The sequence below is a fragment of the Tarenaya hassleriana genome, unplaced genomic scaffold, assembly GCF_000463585.1.
Source record: "Tarenaya hassleriana unplaced genomic scaffold, ASM46358v1 Cleome27, whole genome shotgun sequence".
Taxonomy (NCBI): domain Eukaryota; kingdom Viridiplantae; phylum Streptophyta; class Magnoliopsida; order Brassicales; family Cleomaceae; genus Tarenaya; species Tarenaya hassleriana.
Window position 1 is genome coordinate 358934 of NW_010965946.1, and position 12022 is coordinate 370955.

The 12022-nt window shown below is 37.5% G+C and overlaps 2 protein-coding genes, 1 long non-coding RNA gene and 1 pseudogene across 5 annotated transcripts; 1 reads left to right on the top strand and 3 right to left on the bottom strand.

Moving 5' to 3' along the window:
* The first annotated feature begins 61 nt into the window (after positions 1-61).
* Positions 62-2910, top strand: LOC104817140 (annotated as a pseudogene).
* LOC104817139 lies at positions 1312-2389 on the bottom strand. The gene is made up of 3 exons (XR_772457.2): positions 2270-2389; positions 1554-2191; positions 1312-1467 (listed from the first exon to the last, which is right to left on the bottom strand). It is a non-coding gene; the product is annotated as an uncharacterized LOC104817139 (long non-coding RNA).
* Positions 2911-2914: 4 nt separating the features above from the next.
* Positions 2915-6952, bottom strand: LOC104817137 (major facilitator superfamily domain-containing protein 12). Of its 3 annotated transcripts, none has more exons than XM_010546213.2 (14): positions 6648-6952; positions 6373-6542; positions 5842-6078; positions 5684-5753; positions 5094-5290; positions 4855-4930; positions 4674-4757; positions 4500-4579; positions 4219-4351; positions 4073-4132; positions 3898-3948; positions 3639-3797; positions 3426-3558; positions 2915-3306 (listed from the first exon to the last, which is right to left on the bottom strand). In XM_010546213.2, the coding sequence occupies exons 3-14, from the start codon at positions 6009-6011 to the stop codon at positions 3134-3136; spliced, it is 1386 nt and encodes a 461-aa protein (XP_010544515.1). In that variant the 5' UTR covers positions 6012-6078; positions 6373-6542; positions 6648-6952; the 3' UTR covers positions 2915-3133. The 3 variants fall into 3 exon arrangements, with proteins under 3 accessions (XP_010544515.1, XP_010544514.1, XP_010544516.1); XM_010546212.2 differs by having other exon boundaries at positions 6340-6542; positions 6648-6951; XM_010546214.2 differs by lacking the exon at positions 6373-6542 and having other exon boundaries at positions 6588-6764.
* Positions 6953-7612: 660 nt separating this feature from the next.
* LOC104817145 (protein YLS3-like) lies at positions 7613-8989 on the bottom strand. Its single transcript, XM_010546218.2, has 2 exons — positions 8474-8989; positions 7613-8030 (listed from the first exon to the last, which is right to left on the bottom strand). The coding sequence occupies exons 1-2, from the start codon at positions 8805-8807 to the stop codon at positions 7765-7767; spliced, it is 600 nt and encodes a 199-aa protein (XP_010544520.1). The 5' UTR covers positions 8808-8989; the 3' UTR covers positions 7613-7764.
* Between the last annotated feature and the right edge of the window lie 3033 nt (positions 8990-12022).

Genomic DNA, 12022 nt, shown 5'->3' on the forward strand with positions numbered 1-12022 from the left:
GAGAAGAAACGAAACTGAGGGGAGAAGACATTGATGGTTAGTAGTTACCACTTACCAGGAAGATGTGCTCCAACAGGGAAAATGATGACGATGGCGATGACGTGGGCAATATTTATGTGGATGGGGCGAGATTTGGATTTGAGCCTAAAAGTAAAATGGGCCGACCAAGTAACCAATGAAGAAGCCCATTAATGGACCGCCCAAATATAAGATGATAATGACCTGAATAATAAGATGGAAGGATGAAACTAAAAAAACTTCTAGAACCATATTCATCTCAAAAAACCTCCTAAATATAAATACAAATCATCAAAAACACAAGGAGGAGAATGCAACCGATGCAAAGACAGATATCAGATGTTGCAGTTCTTCTGTATAAACACATGCACAGGCCAAGGCAAAAGACGATACTTGCAAACCCTGTAAAAGGTTCCTTTGCAAAAAATACAATGGCCGTGCATTACACGACCACCACCACCTTTCCTACAATGGCGACCGCTGTTTCCCACTTCAACTTCGGCAAAACACCGGAATTCTCTTGTCGGAAGCCAGCATGTCAACGGTCACCTCATGGGCTTACCGCTTGTCATCAGGACAAGACTCCAAAAGCTGCAATGCCAGTGCCCGGAATCTCGGACGGGAATAGGATCGTCAGTTTCATGCAGGGGAAGAGCTATTTCATCACCGGCGCGACAGGGTTCCTCGCCAAAGGTACAAACCCATTTTCAGTTTACTTTGGTGGTTTTAGGGTTTGAATCCATGCTACCCGTACACACCATGGTTCTCACTGTTCTGGTCTTGACCAACCAAAAGTGTTCATTGGTATATATGATGACTGAGATTATCGACTTACAAATCACAGTTTTCATCGAGAAATCGTTGAGAGCAGCTCCAGAGACAGGAAAGATCTTCCTTCTGATGAAGACCAAGGACCAAGAAGCCGCCAAGAAGAGACTCTACGATGAGGTTCTGTTCTGTTCCTGCAAGTAGTTTCCTTTTTGTCATCTCCTTTTTACTTTTTCACTTCTCAGATCATAAACTCGGACCTCTTCGAGCTTCTGAGGCAAACACATGGGCACTCCTATGAAGGCTTCATGACGAGCAAGTTGATTCCAGTAGTCGGAGACATTTCAGTTAACAACCTCGGCATGGATTCTGGAACAGCCAACAAGATCGCCAAGGAGATCGATGTTATCGTCAGCTCTGCTGCCAGAACAACCTTTGACGACAGGTTCTTTCTTTTATCTTTCATCTGCATCCCTACTTCCGACCAAATTTTTTCTCTTCTCTCTTCCAAGGGCAAGACTCTTTAAAAGAAATGCTAAACGGAACAGGTCCGATTTGGCTCTCAGCACCAACAAACTGGGACCCGACCAGCTCATGAGATTTACCAAGAAATGCGAAAAACTGAATCTTTTTCTGCATTTCTCAACCGGTAGGATTTTACAGGCCACACACCGTTGAAAACTGCAGAGGAAGAAAGTCTTGACCTTTTACATCTTTCTTCTTCTGTTTATAGCATATGTCAATGGAATGAGACAGGGGGATAGTACCTGAGACTCCTCTTGGCAGATTGAAAATTGAATCTGAGGTGGAGCTAGCTTCAGAAGCTACAAGATCTTCCCGTCACGGAGAATTGACCCGAAAAATGAAGGAACTTGGTCATGAACGGTGCAGCTATCCTTTCTCATTTTCACTCATACATGTCGCAGACCAGTTTCTGTAACTTCACTGCATCTTTAGAGGCTATAACTTTCATGTTCAATCTTTGTCAAAACCAGAGCCAAAACCCATGGGTATCAAGATACCTACACTTTCACCAAAGCAATGGGAGAGATGGTGATAGAAAGCTCCCGAGGCAATCTGCCTGTTGTGATCATACGACCAAGTGCCATCGAAAGCTCCTACAAAGAGCCTTTCCCCGGCTTGATACAAGGCAACAGGTAAAATCGTTTCCTTCTTTTCGTTTTCTCCATCAAAGGATACAGAAAAGGATAGCTTCTTCTGGCTCATTCACTACTCTTGAAGAAGAATAAAAGCCCCAACTTTCGCTAACAGAATGGTGGATCCATTTCTCTTGGCCTATGGCAAAGGGCAGCTCCCGGGCTTTTTTGGTGACCCTCAAGCTGTGGTCGACTTTGTAAGTGGCTACTTTTCCTCTTCCTTCGAATTCCTTGGATCAGTCTGAGTTCTTACCAAAATGCAAGAGAAATACAGTGATGCACTGAGATCTGAATTTAGCTAATGGTAAAATCTGGAGAGCAGGTACCTGTGGATATGGTAGTGAACACAGCAATGGCAGCCATGGCAAAACATGCGGTGGAAGCAAATCCCGACCTGAACGTGTACCATGCCACTTCATCTGCTGTGAACCCACTGCTGATTTACCAGCTCTCGGACCTTGCTCGTCGATATTTCTCTCGCTCTCCACTGAGGGACTCCAAAGGAGAGGACATAATGATAGAGCCAGCAACATTTCACCTATCCTTGGAGGATTTCTCCCCCTACATATCCAACATCATGACCGAGCAAGACAGGAAGAAAGATGGAAACCTATGCACGATATCGAAGATGAAAAGCGAGAGGAAAATAAAGTATATCATGCGCATGGCCAAAGCATACGAGCCAATAGCATTTACAAAAGCACGGTAACAATCCCATTTTTCTTTTTCATAAAATCGGGGCAATGACAATGAGAACATACAGGCTATTAACATGCCCTTGTACTAGGTTTGACAACACCAATACCCAAAAGCTGATGGAGGATATGACAACAGAAGAGAGAGAGATGTTCGGGTTAAACACAGGAAGCATAGATTGGGAGCATTACTTCCTGGATGTACATCTTCCAGGTCTGAAGAAGAATGTCATGCTAGGAAGACAGAGATGAAAGAGTATGGAATTACACAAAAGAAATCGAAATTCCATTACATTTAAGTAATTCTGGTACAGATTCCTGTAACTACAGTATGATCTGTCCATGATGAACCAAACAAATGACTAAATGAGTATGGATTTTTAGAAAAGGAACTGTGTAATGCATCCACCGTAACAAATTAGAAGAGAGAAATTATTTCTGAAACAAACATTCTATAGCTTGAGGTTACCATGTTAACCATTCTAGTATGTTTGGTCATTCTAGAAGGGGCTCGACCAGAGGCTTCGGGATCGTGTTTTGGAGTTCCATAGTCCACGTTACGGCAACACCGAGAAGTGAGCACAGTGCCGGGACAAGACCTAATCCATATCTTGTCACTGAAAAATATTGTAATTTGTCGCCATTTAATTGGATTCTTGGCGCAGTACCTGCAACATATCAGTCATTTCCAATCAATACGCCATGTACCATTTCCTTTTTATAAGTTCTTGCAGTTTCCGACTTTGTTGGTGAGGCCAGGAGAGACAGAAATAGTGAAATTTCTTACTTTGGTGTGACTGAAGAACGTAAAGAGCGATCCCACATGATATTTTGTCCAAGAAGCTTAACGATCCACAAACAAACGCGCATCCACTGAGATCTGCACCGATCAATACACTCTGCATGCTCACTGCCGTCACCTGTAATTTCATTCTAAAATGTGAGCTTCGGTAGAAAAATATATGAAGATGTCGAAAGAGAGAGGGGACAGTTATCATACCGTCATTAATGCGTTGGCGATACCAATGAAAACAGAGATGGCATACATGAAAGACTTTATGCTTTTCGGCAAGAGAAGGATGGCTGCACCACAGAATATCCAGAGGATGCCACCAGTGCAATAATATGCTTTCAAACGTTTCCCGTTCCATGGAATCTCCTATATTATGGGTATATAATTGTCACATATAATAGAACTTGAAAACAAAACCAAAAAGGAAAAGTTTTAGAGACAGGTTGGAAGTTCTGAAGGCTAGCACCTGAAGAAGAACCGATACAACAAAGCTGCTGATATAGATTATTGCAGGAACCTGGTGGAAATGCCATTATTCAGACAGCAAATCAATTATAGAGTTTATCCTTAAAAATTCAAAGCAACGCTCAAAATGACTACAACTGAGAAGGGTCATCGTTTAATGTGAATCGATTGCGTACCAAAGCCTTAGCTGATTGAACCATTTGCAAATCATCAATCACAAAGAATGCGAGATATGCCTGGAAAAGGGAGAATAATCTTGGAAGTTAGAACCATCCTTATCAAAGGGTTTGAACAGAGACTAACGAAAGAGGCGGAAACTGACCTGTGAAACATTCAATACTAATCGGGTGAGAACGTAAACCACAGCGACTTGATAGTATAGAATTTTACGGAACCAGTAGACCCATGAAATTCTTGCTTGGATATTGCTATTTTCTCTTAGACAAATCCTCAACCTTTTGACAAAAACAAAAGGCAACTGGTTTCAAGAAAATATACTACAAATCTACCAATATTCTCTATGTCAAGATGTAAATACTTCTCTTTGGTTATGGACTTCTTGATCTGTCAAATTGACGAAATATTTCAGAGATTTTTGCATACCCTGGCTCCTTTGTCCCCATAAGAAATATGACCACGAAGCAGCAGCCAAGAGTGATGGATGAATACGCAATCCAGCGATACTGCCAACTTAAAAGGCCAACATAGAATCATTTGTATCCAGAAGCATTTGCTGCAATATACATAGTTAAAACTTAAATCTATATGAATACAAACCTGACTTTCGGTATTTTCTAGAGTCTGACCCTTGACTAACCCAAACACTACTAGAGCAATGGCATACAAGCTTAGATTAGCAACCTGAAACAAGTTGCCAACAAATTAGGACAGGCAAGCTTACTCGCTACAAAAATGCATACATTGAAGAATTTGGTAATGGGTAAAAAGAAGAGCGAACCATAGTAAATGCATTGCGGCAGCTTGTTAGTGCTACTCTGCTTGTTGAATTCAGAGAGATGCAATTGACCATAGCCCTTCAGAAAAGGAGCAAGTCAAAGATCATTAGGGCAATCAAAACATCTAGTGAGCTCGAGAATTCTGCATTATTCACAGCAAGAGCTTATTCATAAAAGCTTCAACATTTTACAGAGTAATCATGGAAATACCGGGGGGTATCATCAAAAATAAGATGATTACATGTGGGAAACCTGTGTAGCGGCCCATCCTACATTGAAGATTGCCGCAAAAACACTGTACGAGAAGGTTTTCACCATTGAAGAAGTGCTGTGGAGGATCGAACAAGGCATACAACCACCAAAAACCGAGGAAAAGGAGATAGCAACCAATGCAGATCCTGCTCCATGCCATATTTTGAAATGCCCAAACCTGTCTATCTGTCATGTGAAAAAGACATAGATGGACCAAGATTGTAACTCTTCCTCCATGCTGCATATAGAACAAATCTAGTTTATCTCAACAACAGTTATTGCCCCGAATGATAAAAGAACACACGTTCAAAAAGGAAGTAACAATAGGATTTACTGGTGTTCACCGTTTCCATTGCCTGAATCAATTCGATATATCTTTGCATCCACTAAAACATTTATACACGTAACCCGAACTTGGGTAAACAGCATTATATCGAGTGTGAGAACCTTTCCTTTCACAAGAATAGAACCGACCCATCAAAGACGAGAACCAAAATGAAAGCAGGCCCTGAACAACAATCCATTAGCCTAGGTCAAAACAAACTCTTCTAGTTACAAGAGAAATAAAGTTCAAAATACCAATTCACCGGTGAAGATGGTAGCAAATCCATCAGCAATCTGACCCGAAAGCATGACAATAGCAGCATCCCTACAAAAACAAAGTAAGCAATCAGTTAAATTTTCACCAAATCATGCAAGAAAACTTATCAACGTTATATGAAATCAGCTGCACTCACGTTGGGGAGAGGCCGATTTGAGTCAAGAACAACAAAAGATAAGTAAACCAACACGAAGCAGTGATGTCGTTTAGCATGTGGCCAACTCCATAGAAGAACACAGGCCATCTTCCAATGGGTTTGGTGAATGGATCCTCTCCAATCTCCCTGACAGAGACCGACGTCGTCATTTCTCAATCAGTCCCTTAAAAGGGAAAAGCTTTTCCTTCTGCCACTGAAGCTTCTTATGACTCTGACCTGAAAAGCAAAGTAAAAGAAGATATGAAACTAACCATCTCAGGCCAGAATTTAACAATCTGCAGCAAGAAGGCGACCATGGAAGACATTACAGAACCCTGCATACTCTCAAAACCTAGTTTAAACTGTTAAACCTTAATTGGGTTTAAATAATGCATCATAAAAAGAAAAGGGCATCGAGAATTTTCAAATCCAGAACCAAAAATTAAGCAGAGGAAGGAAATTTTAGGTGCAGAAACGAAAAGAAAGGATCTTTCTAACCAAGAATCGAAAAAAGAGACAAACTTCCGATACCCAGAGTCGATCAACTCCTTGAAACAAGAATTTCAGAAGCAAAAAAGATCATTCCGAGGAAAAGTAGAGCGTGGAGGGGGATGAATTCCGTGCACTCGTCCCAATGGCCCCTCAACACAAAAAAGATATAAAAGCTAATCTCTTCCTTGCTTGAGGACGTCACCACCACCCTATAATTTAAAAAAGAATAAAAAAGAATCGGGATCGAGTAGTACTACTGAATTATTGACCAGAAGGAGTGGAGCATATGAAATTCAATTCAGACAGATACGAACTCAAAAAATTGGAAGATAATCTGGGAATTCGTGTTGTCGTGTCGCTTAGCGGATTTGGGAATGGGCAAGTTTTGTCTCCTTATCTTCAACTGATAGAATCACAGATTCCGTGTGGGTTGAATCTCACCTTCACTGCAATTTGCCACATTCGCACCCAAATCCAAATCAAGAATCGTAAAAGATACAACACGAAACTGTGGTTGGGTCCCAGTTCGATTAAACCATTCTACGAAAATTCACCCTCTTGCTTAATTTTTCCCATTTTCTTGCTTTTTTTCCCTTTTCCTTCTGGTGTTTTTTTCCTTGAAGTTCTTATTTAAAAAAAAAAAGATTGTTGCTTGAACGAGAAGTCCCCGAAAAGAAAACAGAGGATGAAGATAAAGCACGAGCGCGTGAGAGACGTGGCATCCTCTTCTTTCGAATCAGAGCGGTGGAGTCATCGGATTGGGAGATCAAAGAGTATATACCACGTGATCGGTCTGGATTAATATTTAACTCGGCATTATGTAATACGATTTAAATATCATTTATAATTTTAGAGAAAAAAAAGGCGTATTATATATGTAGCTAAGACCAAAATTAATAATTTTATGATTCTCGAAAATAAAATATTTCTGAAATAAATATATCAAATATTATTTCTGACACACCATTTAGAAGATATAGATTCGTATATATATAAAAATTATCCCAACCAAGTTGACTAACATCTAATTATATTATAATTAAATTTAATCTACAAAATTAATTTAATCTTTTTTTTGTTAAACCAAGATAACTTAAATTTGAATTCCAATATAAAGCATCCCACAAGACGGAATTAAATTCGAATTTTATTTAAAAAACAAAAGTTTTTAAAATAAAAATTGGATTAGAAATCAAAATGAAAACCGAATAAATATTATTTATAAAAAAGAACAAGTAAAAAATCGAAATGATAGATTTGTTTTTATAAAAAAAAAATCGAAACCCAAAAACAAACCAATAAAATCCAAATATCCAACGATACACAAACCGGTGGATTTATTTTACATTCAACCTTTGGTATGAAAAAGGACAAATGATATCACATCAATACCGTAACTGCACAAAGGTCAACATCATAGAAATTTAGTGTTTAATTAAGGGTGATTAAGGAGGAGATTAGGACTAATTGGGCGACAATCTCTATTCCTAGCCATCGTTTTCTTTGAGTTTGACCATCGCTCGTGCCTCTCACGGAGGTCGCTCGGCCATCGCTGGTGGAGCCTGGGGTGGGAGATGGGCCGGTGGGCCCAAGCGTAGAGCTTGTGGGCCCAGAAGATGGGCCTGTGTTGTTTAATCCTTTGCCGAGCTGATAGAATACTTGGGCTTCCGGCGAATTTGGGTCCAGATGAAGTAGAGCTGTAGTTTTTTTTGTTACGACAACAAAAAAAATAGAGAAAAATAAAGTTTTTTTTCTTTTTTTTTTTCCGATAAAAATGTCAAAACAAGATAAGTGAACTTGCAACGATTGGCGGTCATTCATGTCCTGTTAATTAAAATCCAATATATATATAATAGCTATAAATTTTGAAAATTCAAAAAATATGCAAATTTAGATTTTAAAAAGTAGCCCATTTTTTTCTGAAAATAAATTTTAATGTAGTAAAAATTAAACTTGGAAAAAGAAAATCGGATTTTAAAAGATAAAGTTTTTTCTTCAGTAAAAAAAAATCTTAACAGAAACAAAACCCATATATTCACATTTATTTTGCAAACGACTTCCGTTCCATTAATTTTATCATCGTGAATTTTTCCCAAACACATCCAGTATATGTAAAACAGCAGATTTAATTTAAACATACATGGGCATTTGGTGACGTCAGCAGCGGCGTGACAAACGGAAGGGAGACCGAGTGCGAGAGAGACATTGATCTGAAGGCCCAAGTCAGGGTCGTTCCTGTCTCTGATGAGCTCGCAGAGACACTTCTTGTTCGTCTTGAGGACTTGTCTGAGTCCGGAGCAACAGTCCGGCGTCGGAGCCTTCGCCTGTCCTTGCACGTACGTGAGACACGTGGCCAGTCCCACGAGCTCTTGCGTGCACTCCTCCTTGTCTTGGGCCTTGTCCCCGCTCGAACCCACCAAAAACACTGACATGATGATAACCAGAAGGATCAGCGGATGAGTTCTTGAATGCATCGTGAGAGAAAAACAAATAACATAAAATAATGGCTGGATGGGTTTATGATTTTGGTGGGTTTAGGGTTCTTGGAGAGATTAATATATATATATAGGAATCTTTTGGGTCGGGATTGTGATGATGATGATTGCATTACATGTCTAAAAGCTCTCGGTGTTAGGTTTATGAATTATCTTTTTGATAAATAAGTTTATGAATTATCTTTCTTATTTTGAAATATGATATATATATATATATATATATATACGTAGGAGGAATGTGTAAGATAGAGAAATGGGGTTCCCACGAGTCGACATCATTATCCATTAATGGAGCCGAAGCCAATATTTTTTTATAACTCATTAAAATCGTATAATATCTAAATAACTCACATGGAAGTGGAGAAGGCAAAAAGGGGACTAATTCACCAACCCACTCACGGGTCGAAAGCCAGACAGCACTTTTGCGAGCATGACACCTGTCACAAGGTGTGTGACGTCATCTCGGCACTCTTTGACGTCACTTCATGTGAAGGCCGGCTGGAACTGGATCAAGTTTCAGTGGGCTCCCAAAGGCCCACGGGCGTTTTTCCTCTTCGTTTCATTTCAGAACCCAAGGGTTCATTTACGGTCCAATTAAACGTTAAATATATAGATATTTAATTTATTATTTGGTTGTATAGCATTACTTCCCTTGAACGCTTACATACATGTAGAGGTGAAAGTTTCAAGATTCACTTATATTTCACACTTCAATTAATTCTATATTCTATTTTTTTTTAATGTGTATATGTTTAGTTTTTATACTTGATTTTGGTTTTCTTGGAGACTGAGGTTCTATTAAAAATATTATTTTAAAAAACTATTTTGTTATATTTAGTTTAGAAAAATTATAAAATATAAATTTTTATACCGGAAATAGTTGTAAATTATTATTATATAAGGTTCAAGTTTATTGCTGAACTCAAATTTTCACCCTTAACTTCCATCGATGGACGGAGAAATACATAAATATTTTCAGATATAATAATTCTATAATCCAAAGGACCAAAGCCTCTTTAGCTTTGTCTCTTTTGTTTTCCACCGTGTCTCCCTCCATTCCCAAAAGCCACAAAAAAAAAAAGCAAGAACAAAAGAAAACAGAGGGAATATAAAAAAAAAAAACTAAAGTTAAAGGCTCAAAGCAAGAACACACAACATATGGGTGATGGTCCGTACATGGTAAGTGAGCTCACATTCATATTTCCAACTACCTAACCAATATAATTCACATTTCCCTCTTGATTGTTAGTTCAACTTCTTCGCTATATTTTTTTTTTATAATCTATAAGTTCACCGAATCTTTAACTGAGCTACATATCTCAAAAGATCGAAAAAGTATAGGTAAATTATCCTTCCTATGCTTGGATTTAAACTCATGGTAAAAACATACTTTGCATATGTTTTTTTATCATTATGTCACCCAAGTTTGAGTAACTTCTTCAATATATTTTGTATATTTCTATTACTCAGATAACATGTTTTTATACGTTTATATGTCACATACTTGAACTGTTAGATTTCGTTAAGTTAATCGACTGTAAATCAAAGTTAGAGGAATCATTATCCATATTCGTCTGCTGAACTATTCATTCTATTGTTTTTATTTGGTATAAGCATGGAATTGATGAGAATATAAATATAGCTGCTCTTCATGTACCTACGTTCCAAACCCATTTCTTCTTCTTTAATTTTTGTTTTTTCCTTTTCCCATTTCCTTTATTTGTGTCTTTATCCTCTTTATCTCCTTTTCCTAATTTCAACGAAAAATCTATTGTCTGATTTTCGTGTTAAGTTGCAGTAGTCTCGTGGTCTCTATACCCTTGTTTTGGAATAGAAAAGAATAAATGAAAATAGAATTACTTTGCTTGAAAGCAGTATTTTAGGGTTGTAAAGTCGTTAAAATTCAAACACAAAGGCGGAAATTTCAATACTTTCACATGCTATGTGTACAAAGTTGTTTGCATTCCTTTTTTTATTTTATTTTGTAATCAACACCTTATATATATATATATACATAATACTAAACATATGCATGTATTTCCATATTAACATGCACCATTCCTCGTAAATTATGTAAATCATAAGCGCATTTTTGTTGAGATATACCGGATTTTGAAGAATATTACGAGATATATCGTATAATGAAAATATATATTTAGAAATATTTATTATTTTATTTAGTTTACTTATTCAATGTAAGACTCTCATCTATTTATATGTTATTTTGACTATCAATAAAGATTATTCCGCAAATTTCTTCATGGTATTAGTGCTTCTGGTTCTTTTCTAGTTTGTTGTTCTTTTTATAAAAATGATGATCGACAATGAGAGTGAAGATGAAGATGATGATATACTGATCCAGTGGTAATATCATTTCGAGTTTTTTTTTTTATTAAGAATAAGAGAGTCATTTTATTTTTGTTTTTTTTTTATTTTCTCTCATAATCTCACATGTTTCTAAGGATTATTCGCTTAACCGCCAATCATCTTATTCTTGCCAAAAACTTTGTTGTCATTAAACGTTTTCGCGTAGTTGCCTTTCAATCTCGGATGGATCAGAGTTATTCTCGAGACTTCTTTCTGCACCGCGATTGTCGTCCCTTTTTTTGTTATCATCAAACGATTCTTTTGTGCGTGGTGCCAAAGTTTCAGCGCAGTCGTTTGTTTGATTTTTTTAGTTATGATTGACACAAGTTTGCAAGGTGATGTGGTTCAAGCGGCATGCGTTTGATCATCTTTTCAGCAAGTTGGGCATTTCATGATCTTCCACGCTCCAACTTGAAGGGGGATGTTGAGATATACCGGATTTTGAAGAATATTACGAGATATATCGTATAATGGAGATCTTATCAAATCCGGAAAATATATATTTAGGAATATTTATTATTATGTGTACTTTACTTATTTAAATGTAAGACTCTCATCTATTTATATGTTATTTTGACTATCAATAAAAATTATTCCGCAAATTTCTACATGGTATCAGTGCTTCTGGTTCTTTTCTAGTTTGTTGTTCTTTTTATAAAAATGATGATCGACAATGAGAGTGAAGATGAAGATGATGATATACTGATTCAGTGGTAATATCATTTCGAGTTTTTTTTTTTATTAAGAATAAGAGAGTCATTTTATTTTTGTTTTTTTTTTATTTTCTCTCATAATCCCACATGTTTCTAAAGATTATTCGCATAACC